Below are 17,501 nucleotides of genomic sequence, written 5' to 3' on the forward strand. Positions count from 1 at the left end.
TAAACAGGAAAACTACATGGGCAAAATAGGCAATGGCAAAACAATTGAAAAACAATTCTCGTGTTGCATCAATTTCCCCTACTCTGCTTGCTTGCATGCTGCCCATTTAGATTGCCAACTCTTCAGGGCAGGAGCCTGTAACATATCTAGCACACTCTTACAATCTAAAGCGTATGATGGTGTCGTTTTTTGTCACAGTCACTTTTTAGACTGTTCATCAACAACGCCAGGGAATTATCATAGTAAGGTTATGTATTTTTATAAACATTTATAGTTAAACACTGAAAATATAAAACCCGTGGAACTATTTATTGCTGTGTGTAATGTTTTACTGAATTGCACTTTAAGTCTTTTAAATGTATATTTAAATATATTATTTCTTACTGGCATATCCCATTGTTCAGTATTACATACTCCTGTAATGAAATATCCAATGTCTTATCATGTCTTCAAGAGAAGCAGCAGAGTTAAGGGGACAATCGAATACTTATTGGATGTCCTCACTTTTATGGGTTGTAAGATCATACATGTCCATTCCCAGTAAAGGATGCAATCTTTACTCTAATCAAAGACCCTATAATAGCTCACATTTGGATACTTTGGGTTCAAAATCCTTATTCTGACAAATTCCATCTGTTTTGGATTCTTTGGCGGCTGCAGATCGTATAAAAATGACACAAAGGTTCAAAGCACAGTATGTTTGTAAAGGAGTAAAATCCTGTTTTATTGGAAAGATTAACTAATGCTTTCTTCAGCCATTTCACCAAATTTTAAATCACCAAAGACAATTCAACAATAGAACAAAAAAGGCAGATGTATTAATATGGACAGTAGCTAAATTTGGAATTATTTACTGTTCAACAGTTTGAAGTGGCATACTTCACGGATAGCTACACCTCTCATTTGCATAAGTAGCTGACATTAATATCTTATTTGAAACACATGAAAAATAAAACAAGTGAAGAAAGGAGACAGGTTTTCCCCCAGCTATGACAGGTTAACTATATTAAAAAGTTGAAGAATTAAATGCAATACTTGTAGCACTGTGATTTTGTAACAGATGAAAGGTTAAACCACAAAAGACACTTTCCAAGAGATAATATTAAGGGTTTAAGTCAAAAGTTGTATTTTAGGTTTTACATGTCCTACTTGGGGTGGCCCAGCAAAAATATTGCCTATTGTGGTCCCCTGCTGTAATAATCTGTTCATCGCACATTGTAAGAACTGCAGACCAGGAAGTGAGTAAACTGATGGCTAAGGGCTGCGAGTTTGTAGCAGAGGTCACTGAAGTCACAGATTCCGTGACTTTCCATGACCTCTGCAGCAGCTGGTGCGGCTGGCTCTGGGGCTGCACAAGCAGCTCAGGCAGCCCCGGGCCAGTCGCACAGGCTGCTGCTGGGGCAATCTCAGGACATTGCTACCCCCACCCCGCAGCAGGAGGAGTTTGGGTATGGGAGGGGGCTCAGGTTTGAGGTTTGGGGCATGGGAGGGGATGAAGGCTCTGGGTGGAACTTACCTTGCGGGGGCTCCCTGGAATGGTCACATGTCCCTCCCTTAACACCTAGCTCTGCACAATGCCTCCACTTGCAGACACCACCCTTGTAGCTCCCATTGGCCGCAGTTCCTGACCAATGGGAGCTGTGGGGCTGGCAAAAATAGAAGCTTAGGGAGGGACATGTTGCTGCTTCCAAGAAGTTGGGTAGGGAGCTTGCCAGCCCCTCCAACCCTCTTACCCCCAGCTCCAGAGCGGGTCCTGGGTTGTTCCTACACAAGCACCCCAGACCACCACCCCCAAGCACCCATGGTGCCCATGGGCCACCCCCCCAGTACCTGTGCCCCCCCCATCCGCCTCTGCAAGTCCTCCCCATACACCCATGCCCCCCTGAGCACCTGTGGTCCCTCATGAGCGCCCACAGCACTACCACGATTTAGTCAGGGGTATAGTACAAGTCATGGACAGGTCACGGGCCATAAATTTTTGTTTACTGCCCGTGTCCTGTCCATGACTTTTACTTAAAATACCCGTGACTAAAATGTAGCTGTACTGATGGCGACACCAGAGATTCCCAAACTTCAGAGATTCAGTGTCTCGTGAGTGCCCCGTTTCTCCCCCCATCTCCTCCACAGCCAACCCTGCTCCCAGTCCCTGCTCAGCTGCCCCCAACTCCCTTGCTGCCCCTCCTGCAGCTCCAGCCAACCCTTCTCTTCCCATTGTCAGGCTGCAATCACTACACCAGGCTGTGCCTACTGACTCCATTTGCTGGCTCCAGCTGCTTCCTCCATGCTGCTGCCCAGACCTCAGTCCCTGTGTTGCTGCCTGCTCTCACTGGCCCAGTGTCCAGGGCACACGTGGGGCAGAATGTGAGGGAGTGGGTAGGGCAATAACAGGCACTCTGGGGTGAGTTCACTCTCCAACTCCTCTTCCTGTGCCCTTCCTTTGTATAACAGTCCAACAACAGGCACTGTGGGGACAGGCACATTCTCCATTCTCTGCCCTGGTACCTCCCCTTGTATGCCAGCCACTGCCGGTGCTCCTGCCCGCAGAGAGGCACTGCCTCAGTCAGCTCCTACTCTTTGGAAAGCAGCAAGGCTGTAGTAATGTTCTACATCACCTCAGGTCCTAGCGCCCCCAGGATAACCTTGTCACATATCCTGGGGTGTGCCCCCCCACCAGTTTGAAAACATATGCCCTATATTGATCTTGAACAATATGGAATAATCTTACCTTTATGCTTGGGAGAAGAGATGTTCCCTGTACCTTCTTTCCCCTCGTGCACCAGCAAAAATTAAAGACAGGATTCACATACTGTACTGAAACCATTAAGATTAAAGTTATAGTTAAGGCTACAGTTCATCCATTACACACAGCACTGTAGTTTTTAAATAGAAAATGTTTGGTTTTGGTTTGCTGTAAGGTTTGAGACCCCATTGATACATATTAATGAGGTCAGATAAGGAAAGTAAGTGAAATGGCTAAATTGTTATACACCAGAACAGTTCTGAGTATTTGGATCCATAATGCAAACATTCCAGGAAAAGTATGCATGATCAGAGGGCAGTCTTTAAATCTCCCTGACAGTAAGTTTGAAAATAAAAACAAACAGCCAAATTACTACATAATTAGAATACTTATAAAGAAAATGCTAGTGCAGACTATTCTTAACTCTAAAGGCACTAATCAAGCCATTATGATTCCTATTTATCTATCTTTACACTGCAACTCCTGAACCAATCAGTTTAAGCAGGTTTACACTCCCTGAAGCAACCTGAACAGTTACTGACAAAATGGTAAATAGTTATCCAACTGGTCATCACGACTGAGTATACTGTCAAACCATTCAAATTCACAGTAAAATAAATGATGCATTGTTTTTGGTGGCTAGCTGCTTCACACAATTAACTGTGCTTTGGTTAGTTGTATTTAGCTTCATCTCCATGTCCAGACATGCTAGGCTTGTTCTTCAGGCATTACCAGTCACAGATTCTTCTAACCAGTCTCCTTGGTTTAAAGATAGAATTACTGTTGCTAGTGCAACCATCTTCAATCTGTGATTTTCTGTATTTGTTTAGGGCTCTCAGATGTAGAATGGGTCTCCATCCTCTGTTCTTATTCAGTATCAGGAAATATTTGGAGTAGAAACCTTTCCCAATGAGCTGATTGGGAACTGGTTCTATAGCACTAAGGCTTAGCAGGTAGTTTACTTCTGGACGGATCATCTCTCGTGAGAAAGATCCCTGAAGATGGATGAGGAGGGAGGAAGATAAAATGGATTGAATAACGCTTGGAAATCATCTCCAGTACCCATTTGTCTGATGATATTTTTTTCCAGTTTTGCTGAAAAAGAGCAAGGCAGTGTCTGAAGGGATGTAGACGGTTCGAATACTGGAGCAACAGAAGGTGGGAGTGGTAACTTGGGGCCTGATGCTTTGACATTGATGGCTATACTGTTGAAGTTTGAGGTGGCTGTTGGCTTTTGTTTCTGCAGCCGATGTCTCTTCTATTGGGGTTCGTAATATCTTTGGGGTGGAGGAAACTGGGTCGGTCAGGATCTTTGCAATATTTGTGTCTTACTATATTCTCTTTTTTGTGCCAGCGTATACATCCCTAAGAAGTATAGCGTGGCACTTGAGTCCTTCAGTGTATGAAGTGAAGCCTCTGTCTTCTCTGCAAAGAGTTTGGATCCCTCGAATTGAAGGTCCCCCACTGTCGTTTGTACTTCTGCTGATAGACTGGAAAGGTGAAGCCAGGAAGCTCTCTTCATCACCACTGCTATTGATACAGACTGGGCTGCTGTTTTTCCATGGCATCTAAAGCTGTCTGTAGCACTGCCATTACTGGCAGTTGGCCCTCGGCAATGATGGCTTGGAATTGCTCTCTTTGATCGTTTGGGAAGTGATCAATAAACGCATTAAGTTTTTTGTAGTTGATACGGTTATATTTTGCCATCAGGGTCTGGTAATTTGCAAACTGTAGGGATGTGGAGGAGTATTATTCTCTGCCGAATAGGTTCAGTGTTTTCCAATCCTTGTTGTATGGAGCTGATTTAGCATGGTGCTGTCTTCCATGTTCATTTATAGCATCTATGACAAGCGAGTTCAGAGATAGGTGTGAGAAATGAAAATCCACACTCTTAGAGAGGACATAGTATTTTTTGCATGTGGGTGTTATTGAGGCTGGCATTTGCCAAACGATCTTAGTTGGGTCTAGTAGTGCCTCGTTGATTGGAAGCGCAATCCGTGATGATGAGGACATATGTAGGATGTCCAGCAATTTGTGATGCAAATCCTTTACCTTTTCAAAGGGAATCTGAAGTGCATCTGCAACCTTCTTGGCAGGGCCGGCGCTACCATTTAGGTGACCTAGGCAATGGCCTAGGGCGCCAGTATTTTTGGGGGGTGCTATTTTTCCGGGGGGGGGGGGAGGAGCGGCATGCGGGTCCGGTGGACCTACCGCAGTCATGCTGGTGGACGGTCCGCTGCTGGAAAGGCTCCGGTGGAGCTGCCACAGTCATTTCAGCGGACAGTGCGCTGGTCTAAAGGCTCCGGCGGACCTACCGCAGTCATGCCTGCAGCAGGTCCACGGGAGCCTTTAGACCAGCAGACCGCCCGCCAGCATCACTGCGGCAGCTCCACCGGAGCCTTTCCAGCGGCGGACCGTCTGCCGGTATCACTGCGGTAGGTCCACCGGACCTGCGGGGGGCGGTGAAATGGCCGTTCGCCTAGGGCGTCAGAAACCCTGGCACCGCTCCTGCTTTTTGCTGAGGTCCTAAAATTGTTTAAAATCATCTGCCATTGAAGGTGGAGGAGGCGTCACAACCTTATCTGGCAAGGATGAGGAAATACTCATTGGCAGAGTAATATCTTTGTCCAGTCTAGTCTCCTGCTCCTCAAGGGGTCTAGAAAGGGAGGCTGAAGGGGATAGTCATCTTCTCTTCCTCTGGGAGACACCTGAGGTCCTAGAGAGCTGGTGTCTGTATGCTACCCAGGGGTATGGCCACTGGGGTGGCGCAAAGGGCATGGGTGGTGGTATCCAAGGGTGTCCAAATCAAATTGGTGGTGGAGGTTCTGTACGTAACTGTAGTTGAGGGGACCCAGGATGCTGTTCTGCTGAGTTGTTCCTCAAGGCTAAAGATAAGTTGTCATTCTCTTCCTTGTCTGTCTCTTCGCTTAATAAAAGGTGGAGCAGACACAAAGTCTGGTGGTAAGTATTTTGGAACCATGGGGGATTCCGGAGACAGATGCAGAAGGTGCTGGTATGCCAGTACTGAGTAATGGAGATTCTGGCATTTCTGAAACAAACAGGTCCCTGGAGAAAGGAAATTCCAGTGGGATGTGTCTCAGCTGGCTTGTTGGTGCTGGAGTCTGTGGTGACCGTAGCCTCTTATGGTGCAATGATCATCCAGAAGAGGGCTCCCTGATAAAGTGCTTGGTACCACAGTCTTCCTTGTCTCTGGCAGTGCTGTTTTAGTAGAGGCAGTATGGTATCTATCTCCTCTTTTGTCATGTGGTGTCAACACCATTGAGCCTGTGCCCCGTAGGTCTTTAGGTTTGGTGGCAGTACTTGGCCTCTATTTGTTACTTTCGATTATTATGGATGGAAATATTTTTTCATTGATTTGTGTGTGTACAATAGCTGACTAAGAGGCAGTTACACACAGATTGGGAATGCAGGTTTTTACTTGTCTGGATGATCACGGAAAGAAAGAAGTGAGACAGAGCTCATCCTAAATTACTAAAGTCCCAGCTGATAACCGGTGTAGCGAACTTATAGGAGGAACTCTGCTATACCCCTTGCTGTCATCTCTGCCCTTTTGTTTTCCTCTTTAGGGATTTTCTACTCTCCAAACCTCCCTTTCCTTCATGCCGCCTCCTGGGTAGAACTGGTTCTCCCAGCACAGGCAGTCCCCTTAACATACACATTGTTCTGACTGAGCACAGTTGTTCACCTTAACAACTTCTTCTGAATGTTCTGTAGCTTCTTCCAGACAGAGTGGGTGATACCTTTGTCAGCCCATGGCTGACTCATTATTCATTAAGGCATTCAGTGAAACTGAAATTGCATAAAACTAAACAGAATTTGTAAGCGGTACATGGACAGATTCTTCACATCGTCTCAGGAGGTTTAGGAATTTCTGTAGTAGGAACCATGTGATGCTGCCATTCAGAACCTGATTACTGGAGTTTCCTGCTTCCTTTCATGTTAGGAGCCCTGACCTAAAGAATGAGGATCTATTACAACATGTATCTTTGAAGAAGATAAGTACAGGGTGTCATAAACAGATAGCTAAGGGTTAATGTTCTTTTACCTGTAAAGGGTTAACACAGGGAACCAAACACCTGACCAGAGGACCAATCAGGAAACAAGACTTTTTCAAATCTGGGTGGAGGGAAGTTTTGGGTGTGAGTCCTTTGTTCTTGGTCTGTTCCCTCTCTCGGCTCTGAGAGTGATTTTTCTATCTCCAGGCTTTCTAATCTTCTAATTCCAAGTTGTAAGTACAAGGATAGTAAGACAATAGGTTTATATTGTTTTCTTTTGTATTTACATGTGTGTAGTTGCTGGAATGTGTTAAATTGTATTCTTTTGGAATAAGGCTGTTTATTCACTTTTTTTCTTAAGCAATTGACCCTGTATATTGTCACCCTATACAGAAACCATTTCATGTCCTTTTTCTTTCTTTTTAAGACCTGTTGGAGTTTTTCTTTAGTGGGGACTCCAGGGAATTGAGTCTGCAGCTCACCAGGGAATTGGTGGGAGGAAGAAGTCAGGGGAAAAAATCTCTTTGTGTTAGATTTACTAAGCCTGACTTTGCATACCCTCTGGGTGAGGGGGGAGAGAGATTAGATCTCTCGGTACCTGTGTTTCCAGGACTGGAAGCAGGGAATCTCCTAGGGTCATCCAGGGAGGGGAGCCTGGGAGGAAGTAACCAGGAAACAAGGGGAGAGGGTTATTTCCCTTTGTTGTGAGACTCAAGGAATCTGAGTCTTGGGGTCCAAGCTGGTAACTAAGCTTGGAGGTTTTCATGCTAACACCCATATTTTGGACGTTAAGGTCCAGATCTGGGAAAAAATGTTATGACATGGTGGCAGAGCTGGGATAGACAAGAATCCAGAAGCCAGTAGGAAAATTATATTTTTCTTTTCTCTGCTAGGCGCTTTTAAGCAGAGAGAGTTTGGTTTTAAAAGGAACCAGAGAGAATTTTTTTTTTCTGTTCTCTCCTGGCAGTAGCTTGCATATTAAGCAAGGAACCATTAAGCTGTGACAAAGGGTCTTTTGTATACAATAGCACTCCCATTTAGAGTCAAGTACCCAGCACAATACACATGCAAATAAAGTGTTTTTTTTGGTTTACTTTACATTTAAATGATTAGCTAGAGGAAGAAAGAAAAAAAGGCACTTTTGCTAGGCAGACCCCAGGGTGCAACAGAGAGCCTGCAGTTCAGACATTAAACACCAGAGGGCACCCCAACACAAGAAAACAGGAACCATGACTTCCAAGGAGAAAAGGGAGGCAGAAGAACAAATCAAAGAAGCAGACCACAGGCGACAACTGGAAAAAAGACAAAAAGAGGTGGAGCTGAAAGAAAGGGAAGAAAACATCAAACTGGCAGCCTACAAAAGAGAACAAGCAGCCAAAGAGGCAGCCCACAAAAGAAAACAAGAAGAAGAAGAGGCAGCCCACAGAAGGAAACAAGAATAAGAAGAGGCAGCCCACAAAAGAAAACTACAAGAAGAAGAGGTGGCCCACAAAATAAAACAAGCAGAAGAAGAGGCAGCCTACTGCCGAGAAATGGAAAAACAACAAAAAGAAAGTGAAGAGAAGGAAAAACAGAGAAAACATGAACTGGAGTTAGCGCAGGCTGGGCAGCATGCTCCAGCCAATCCTAACAACCCTTCGCCAATTATGGTTCCACATCCCAAGAAATTTCCCACCTATAAGGCAGGTGATGACACTGAGGCCTTCTTAGAAAATTTTGAAAGAGCCTGTCTTGGGTACAGCATCCCTGAAGACCAGTACATGGTAGAATTGAGGCCACAGCTCAGTGGACCTTTAGCAGAGGTGGCGGCTGAAATGCCAAAGGACCGAATGAACGATTATAAACTTTTTCAAACCAAGGCCAGACACAGAATGGGGATAACCCCGGATCATGCCCGTCGGTGTTTCAGAACCCAAAAGTGGAAACCAGATGTGTCATTCCCCAGACACGCCTACTATGTTGGGAAAAATTATGAGGCCTGGATATCAGGAAACAATGTTAAATCCTTGAACGAACTGCAACTCCTCATACAAATGGAGCAGTTCTTGGATGGTGTTCCTGAGGACATAACACGGTACATACAAGATGGAAAACCCAAAAATCTCACCGAGGCGGGGGAGATTGGAGCCAGATGGATGGAAGTGGCAGAAAGCAAGAAAGCTACTGTCAAGGGGAACGAATACCCCAGGGGGCACACCGACAATAAACCCTACAACCGAGGGCAGCCAAAGACCCCACCTACAACCCAAGGAAAGCCACAGACACCCTATTCTTCCACCTCACCAGTCTCCAGTAACCCACCTCAACCCAGTGACCAGTCAGCTGGACGATGCTTTAAGTGTAATGCCACCATTCCCTGTGTTAACCCTTTACAGGTAAAAGAACATTAACCCTTAGCTATCTGTTTATGACACAGGGAGCTTGATTTTCAGGGATGTCTGTTCAGATAGTTAACCCTGGACATGACTCCAGGCCCTCCATTTTCAGAATATCACAAAGCCCACATAAGTGCGTTAAAAATTAGCGGAGTTAGACGCATAGGCACTTTTACAGAGAAACTCATCAAGCCCTTCTACCCTGGCAATCCACTTAGTTGTTTCTAGCTTAAGTCAATTTTCAACTGATAGACGTGCAAGTTTGCTGATGTGCTGAAATCCATGTTGTTCTTCCAGTTTCCTTCATTAGCACACTAAATGCCTCTGTTACATGTTCAAATAAGTTACAAAAGCCAAATGTGTGAAATCACATGGCCTTTCAGGGTAAAAACACCTTCGCCTACTACTTGGCCAATGGTAAAGTCCCGGGTTCAAGATGGATTGCGTTGTAGTAAACAGAATTGAATGCACATGAACGTATTTCTACTAACTCAGCTGCCCACACTACAAGGTTAATTACAGTTGAAAATTGGACTTGGGCACTTTGGGACCAGACCACACTATAGACGTTTTAATTTTTGGATGTAAGCAGGCTTAGGCAAATCTCATTCTTAGATGCTCCATGCTGAAAATTGTACTTCAGGGTTGCTTTCAAACCTCCATGTCATTTTGATGGATAACACAGTTAAAAGTTTTTGGAAACTGTATCCTGAATACATACCTCTCACGTATCAAAGAAACCTTTTAGGGGCAATTTCCACCCAATAATCTTAAATTTTTTAGATCTATATATATTTGGCATGTCATCATTTGTAGTTTTATGTGACCAAGGAATCTGATTAACTTTTCAAACACATGGAAGAAAAACCAGTTACAATTGCTCCTTCATAAATTTGCAGCAGCGTCTATTGAATTTTCGTCAGTCTTCTTCTTCTGTTCAATATTTCAACAATGATTTAGATAATGGCATATAGTGTACATTTATAAAAAGTTTGTGGATGATATGAAGTTGGAGGAGCTGCAAATACTTGGGAGGATAGGATCAAAATTCAACATGATCTGGATTAACTGGGAAAATGGTCTTAAATAAATAGGATGAAATTCAATAAGGACAAATGCAAAGTACTCCACTTAGGAAGGAACAATCAGCTGCACATATACAAAATGAGAAATGACTACCTATAAAGGAATACTGCAGAAAGGTATCTGGGGGGTCCTAGTAGATTCCAAGCCAAATATGAATCAACAGTATAACACTGTTGGGGGAAAGAAAAAAAAAAAAGCAAACATCATTCTGGGATGTATTAGCAGGAATGCTGTAAGCAAGACACAAGTAGTAATTCTTCCACTCTACTCTGCACTGATTAGGCCTCGACTGGAGTATTTTGTGTCCAGTTCTGGGCACCACATTTCAGGAAGGATGTGGACAAATTGGAGAGAGTCCAGAGAAAAGCAACAAAAATGATTAAGGGTTTAGTAAACATGACCTCTGAGGGAAGATTGAAAAAACTGGGATTGTTTAATTTGAGGAAGAGAAGACTGAAGGAGGAACATAACAGTGTTCAAGTACGTAAAAGTTTGTTACAAGGAGGAAGGAGAAAAATTGTTCTCCTTAACCTTTGAGACTAGGACAAGAAGCAATGGGCTTAAATTGCAACAAGGGTGGTTTAGGCTGGAAATTAAGAAAAACTTCCTAACTCATGGTAGTTAAGCACTGGAATAAATTGCCTAGGGTGGTTGTGGAATCTCCATAATTGGAGATTTTTAAGAGCAGGTTAGACAAATATCTGTCAGGGATGGTCTACTTAGTCCTGCCTTGAATGCAGGGGACTGGACTAGAGGATCTCTCAAGGTCCCGTCCAGTCCTACAATTCTATGATTCTTTAAAATCCTCAGAAAGGTCTAAAGCAATATTTATGCTTCATAAGCAGTTTTAAGATTATCTACTAATGTCTGCAATTATTTTCCATGAAAACAGAGAAGTTAACTTCAGCTGTACTTTAAATTTTATACGCCAGAATATCTAACTTATCCACTTTTTTAACACTTAGGGCTTGTTTTCTCTACTGGGGTAAGTCGACCTAAGTTATGCTACTCCAGCTACGTGAATAACATAGAATGTAAAAGTACAAGCAAGGAGATAGACCATGCTAAAAGGATACTTTCAGAATTGTAACCACCTTTGTTACAGAAGTATAAATAATATAGAGTACAGGTTGCAATAATGTAAAAAATGTTCATATTGAAAAATACTTCAACCTAAATACATTCTGAATATCATATCACCCTATCAATGATTCAAGAACACCCCCTACCCCCCAAAAAACCCCACCCTGCTCCCAATGTCATGGTTTCACATTGCAGTTGTTCCACTGCTACTCAGATACTGAAAATTACACCAACATAATTACTGTGAGTTAAGGCTGCTCCCTTAAATTTCAGTGTATCTACATGTGAGTTTTAGAACAGTGCGTGATGTGAAATTTCCATATTATACACAACAAACTGTTAAAAGAACATCAAGGTTGCAAAGTCAAGCACTAAAAGTTAAGGAAATGCCTGGATTAAGGTTGCTATACAATGTTAGTTTGGCCTCGTTGGGTATATACATCATGACACTCTTCAATTAAAAGATAACTCTTCCTCTCCCCTCTCCCCTCCCCCCCAACTTCTTTTAAACTTTAAACACCAAAATTTAATGTTGATTTGTGTATGTAATTTCCTAGGTTTTTTTAAAAAACAAACTGCAGAAAGAGACATTCCATCATGCAGAATCACATAGACATTCACATGAGGTCATCAGCACAGCTGGAACCTTTACATCTACAACACAGGTGTCTGACACTTGAGCTAATGGAGTATCCGATAGCAGTAGTAGGTTACCCCTCCAGTGGCTGGCCATACAGAAGATAAAAGAGAGACATTTTGCAAGAGGGTTTTCACTGTTATTTGCTGACAGCAGAGGTGTTCTGAAGCTCAAGAATCTTGGGATCCATTTCAGGCTCTGGAAGAGTGTGCACTCTAGTGATCAGACACTTCTTCCTCTGTACTCCCAGGCCTGACACCTCTGCCTTTGTCCCCCACAGCCTATCGCTGTCTCCGTCCTGTCTTAACTTCACACTCTTCCTGGCTCCTTGTCCCAGCTTCCTCGCCTAGCCAGTCCTAGTCTCCATTAACCCAAGCTCCTCATCACAGTCCCAGTCTCTCTCTGCCGGCTCCTTGTCTGACCCCAATCTTTCCTGCATCCTGTCTCCCAGTCCCAGGCTCCTTCCCCAGGCTCTTCATCCCAGTCTCCCTCTCGAGCTACTTGCCTCAGGATCCTTCACTAGCCAGTCCCAGGCACCTCCCTTGGCCTCCTCAGCTAATCTCAGTGTCCCCCCTGCTCCCAATCTCCCCCACGGGCACACTGACCCAAATTTCTTGCCTATCCACTTCCTGTTTCCCTTCACCCATATCTCCTCAGCCTGTCTCAGTTCTTCTCCTCAACTGGCTCCCAATCCCAGTCTCCCCACCCCTGGCCTCTCCTCCTCAGACTCCTTATCCCAAACTATGACTTCTATCACCACCCCCTGCCCATCTACTCACACACAACTCCCCACCCCCAGTCCAGCTATTGTCCTCTCTGGACTCCACTCAGACCGATTCCTCCCCTAAGCAGCCTGGGTGCCAGCAGAGCGATCACTGAAGGCACAGGAGAATCTCCCAGATCTCAGCTCTGGTGCTCAGTGCCACGAGGCCCCACAGCAGTCCAGAAGCAGCAATTACAGGGAAAGTTCTGCTTAGCTCTTGCAACCTTGGGCTGGGACACCCCAGGACAGACAAAATCTTTGGAGAACTTAGATGCCAAATAATAAGCTTCTACTGAGCATGTGCAATGTGATTTTTCAAAGGCTTCTAGCTTGGCCAGCTTGTGCTGTATAACAAAAACAGCACAAGCTACATTCTTGACATAAAGGCCAAGCATCTGCCAAATTTCACATTTTTTGTCCAAAACCACAGTGAAGCTACAGCTGTTCAAAGAAAAGGTTGTAAGAGTCTTAAAAAAAAAAATATGGGCAAAACAATGTATTTTCCCCAGTCTCTTTTTCCGAAATGACTGAATTATTTTTGCTGAAGCAATAAAAAAAAAAAATCCATCCTGAATCAGACACCCAGCATAGAAAATTTCAGCCAAAATGGTTAAAGGTTGGCAAAATTATAAGAAACTGAAAATAGGGTCTTCATAATAGGAAGTGTCAGGTAAGTACATGTCTTAACTAAGGCCATGCTTCAAGCTGGGATCTGATTCCCTTCTCGCACAAACGTATTCATACTCCCATCTGAACTAGCACACTATAAATAGTAGCACAGCTGCAGTATCACAGACAACAGTGACATTGACTAGCCACCCTTGCATGTATCCACGGGAGTTCAAGGGGGTTCAAGTGGGTTTGTACTCAGGGCTGCTAGCCCATGCTGCCACTGCCTGGGCTTCAGCAGTCACACTTTTTAGTGTGTTAGATCAGACGAGAGCTAGCATGAGTATGTCTTCATGAGCTGGGGATCACAACCCTAACTCGTAATGTAGACACAGGCTTAAGGAACCACTACCAGCTCCACCTATCATGTACCACTATATCTAGACATAACACATTGTAATGAATTTGCTGATCAGCTACAGTACTGCAGAGTGCAATGTGATTAACCTGTTAAGGGTGGACGTGCTGCTGCTTGTCTGGCTCCTCATTAAGGCAGCCAGGAGGAGGAGATTTTGTGGAAGTTGGGAGGAGAGTTGGAGATCTGGAGGGACACCGACGACGAAGGCAGATATTCATGATGGCAGCTCAGGGTGACTGAGGTGGAGTTTCTGGAGTGGCCAAGGTGCAATTGGGTCTATCTTGGTTTAATAGTTAATGGGACTCACGTGCATATAGTAGATAAGAACATACACATAATGTAAGAAGAACAAATTATGCCATTCTTGATGCTCTGACACCACTCTTTCTTCAACAAGGGAAACAGAAGTGTTTTAAGAACCCAAAATCAACCACTGCTCAGAATGGTGCAAGAATATTAACGCATGTGCAAAAAAGCAGTGCAAGAACGATGGTCTGGTAGTTAAGGCAAATGATTGGGACTTGAGAGATCTGGATTAGTTTCTCAGCTCTGCCCAGATTTCCTTTGTGGCCTTTTGTCAAGATTTTCAAAAACAGGCTTCAGGCTAACTTCAGGCATGGTGCCACTCACAGCACCAGCCATGATGAATACGCAGCTAGCAGGGGTGAGGGGAATGAGGAGGGAATTGCTTGGCTGCATGAAGCTATGAGCAGGGCTTTGGAGCTGTGCTCCAGCTCCACTCCAGTTCCAGGCAAAAGCCTGCAGCTTCACTGCTCCGGAGCTGCTCCGTGCTCCAGCCTCTGCTCCAAAGTCCTGACTATGAGTACAAGACAATAGCACTGAATATTGGCACCGTTTTCCACAGGTGGTGATGATTTTTTCACTCCCGCAGGTAACGAAGGCACAGACAGCACAGCTGCTTCTGGAGTCCAGAAGCCACCCGGGCCCATATGCTGCTAGCCTAATTATGCAATGGTGCCTGACAAAGTTATTGCTGACGGGCATAGCAAAGTGTCCTACTGCTGAGGAAGAAATAAGACTGCCCCCCCCCCCCTTCAGAAATCTTTTGGAGAGGATTGCAGAGAACCCCCATGAAAGTTTCTTTGAGATTTCGCAGGAGGATTCAAGGGACATCCCTGTACACAAACAATGGCTCCCATTGCCTAATTCTACAGGGGAATGATAGGTAAGGAACAATGCTACTCCTCTTTGTTGCACTGCTCTCTTCTAGCATGGATACATTAATTAAAAGTCAATAGCTGTGTCTTATTAAGTTAGGGGGACCATCAGTACATCATTGGACTGGGAAAATACAATTACACACTTATCCAAATTTCCTCCCCCTGCATCAGGCTCGCCCATGTTCGACTGCTGGCATTGACTGCACTGCGGTGGAGTCTCAAAAAGGTCCTGGCTCACAGCATTGCTGGATCCCTTGGTTGCATGTCCCGCATCCTCCTTTCTGATCATGCCAGAGGCCTGTGGCTTGGGCTCCTCAGAGGTATCCATGGTGGTAAGTTCTCCACCAAGTACAGCATGCAGCTCTTTGTCAAAGCAACAGGTCTGTGGCTTGGCACCAGATCAACTGTTGGCCTTCCGATATGCCTAATGCAGTTCCTTTGCTTTCACGTGGCACTGCTGCCAGTCTCTGTCATACCCCTTCTCCTGCATCCCCCATGCAATCTGCTCATAGATATCTATGCTTGGGTCTGTAACTGTGCTCTTCTCACCACAGGCCCAGGAGATCCAATATCTCCTGTCCACTCCCCATCAGAGCATGTGTGAAGTGTGTAGCCAGCATGGTCAGTTGCACATAACAAAGGTGAGCTCACCAATGTGCTCACCAAGCTGGACAATCAGGAAATGGCATTTCAAGAATGTGCAGGGGTTTAGAGGAGATGGGGGCCTTCTGGTCTCCATGACCCTGGGGCAGAATCAAGCATTGAGGGCCAGCTGCTGGTGGACTATTAGGGTCGACATAAGTAACGCAGTGTCTACTCTTGTGCAGTATCAACCTCAGTACATCCACCACGCCCAGTGCCGCTTGAGCGGGTGATGGTACTATGTTGGTGTAACGGGGCACTGATATCAGTGGCAGACACATTTAAGTGTAGATCCTTGGACAAGTAGGTGGATGCAAGGCAGCTTATGTTGACCTAACTTGCTAGTGTAGATCAGGCCTGAGACTCTTTCCTTTGACTGAGTGCTGAGGAGACAGTGAGATCAGCCCCTGGGGGCCAGGGATATCAGCAACCAATCTGACTAATTAAGTTCTGACTAATTAAGCAGTGGTTTGATAGATATGACAAGGAATCCCATTCAACTCTTAAATGGAATGGTGTTTGCTACAACACAGGGCCTGAAGGACGATAGTAGGTTTAAAATTGAGATCTTGGGCTTGGTGCTGTGTCAGAGAGGTAGAAAACTTTCTTCCATCTCTTTCCCACCCAACAAGTAAATACACATGCAATAATATGCTAAATCGGTTTAAAAAGGCTCCCTTTGACATATGAAATCATGATATGAAATGTTTAGGCTATTATAGACGCACAAAGGGTAGTAACTGCTGATATACAGAAGATGCAATTCATTCTTAAATGAGTCAGCTGTTACACCGTAAAAATACACCTCTACCTCGATATAACACGACCCGATACAACACGGTAAAGCAGTGCTCTGGGGGGGCGGGCCTACGCACTCCGGTGGATCAAAGCAAGTTCATTATAACACGGTTTCACCTATAATGCAGTAAGATTTTTTGGCTCTCGAGGTAGAGGTGTACCTAGTCTGCACACTGCAGTCTACAATATTTTTAGCGTTAGTGCCATTATAATAGATCAATCCAAAGTACTGTACAACTTGATTTTCTTCCCTCTCATTGCACAGAACTGTCCTGGAATATTTGTTACCAGAAGCCCTTTTTCTCTTTGATATTGTAGTTGTCACTGCTGTCATCAAGTAGCTCTACCGCTGGACTCTCAATATGCATATATGAGAGAGTGAGTGGACGAATAAGGGAATGAGGGTGCACCTTATTTAGGTACATAGTTTTGAAGATGACCTATAGTAAGAAGATGCATACAGTATACACAGAGGTACTTTAATCAGCAATCGCAATGTTTGGTTATGAAAAACCTACCTTAGGAGAAGAAGAAAGCTCCTTCACTGCAGGAACAGCTGACATATTCTCACTCATTCTTGTCTCTGTCTTTGGTGAGAAGACTGGTGGCGCAGGAGCCTTTTTTTTCATCTTTTCTGCTTCTTGCAGTGGAGTAACTTGAATATTTAAAGCAGGGCTTGATTTTGGTTCATAAAATGGATTTGATCTAATTAAAAGAAGGGAAACATATTTCTTTGCTATCTCTTTGCACTTTCAAAACAAAAATAATAGTTGACTGTTTTGATTGTGCTGTTGCTGCCCTCCCCCCTCCTTTTTTTTTAAAAAAAGACTGATGAGTGAATTATGTACAACCAGCAATTGCTTTAGGCCAGCATTTGCAAAACGGGGCATCTAAAGCTAGGTTCCTAAGTCCATATTTAGCTGCCTATAGAAAAGTGGCTGGGCACCCACAAGTCTCATTGAAGTTGATGGATGCTGGAGGTGCTAAACAACTTTGAGAATCTAGACTTTTATTTAGATAACTGAATGTGGATTTTGGAGCCCAACTTTAGATACCCTATGTTTGAAAATCTTGGCCTCAGTGTGTATACAGTCAAAGTCAAGTATATTTTCATTTCAATCACAAACAGCCATCATATAATTCTGAGAACACT

At 44.3% G+C, this 17,501-nt stretch overlaps 1 protein-coding gene across 8 annotated transcripts in view; it reads right to left on the reverse strand.

Annotated features, from left to right (window-relative positions):
* Positions 1 to 17,501, reverse strand: part of EHBP1 (EH domain binding protein 1) — a 321,196-nt gene that overhangs the window by 131,501 nt on the left and 172,194 nt on the right. For 7 of the 8 annotated variants that reach the window (XM_030557932.1, XM_030557937.1, XM_030557934.1 and 4 more), the window contains one exon: positions 16,867 to 17,053. In XM_030557932.1, coding sequence (XP_030413792.1) covers positions 16,867 to 17,053 — 187 coding nt within the window. Of the gene's footprint in view, positions 1 to 2,725; positions 2,777 to 16,866; positions 17,054 to 17,501 lie in introns of all 8 variants that reach the window. The other variant, XM_030557930.1, reaches the window with a different exon arrangement.

Source organism: Gopherus evgoodei, chromosome 3, assembly GCF_007399415.2.
Source record: "Gopherus evgoodei ecotype Sinaloan lineage chromosome 3, rGopEvg1_v1.p, whole genome shotgun sequence".
NCBI lineage: Eukaryota > Metazoa > Chordata > Testudines > Testudinidae > Gopherus > Gopherus evgoodei.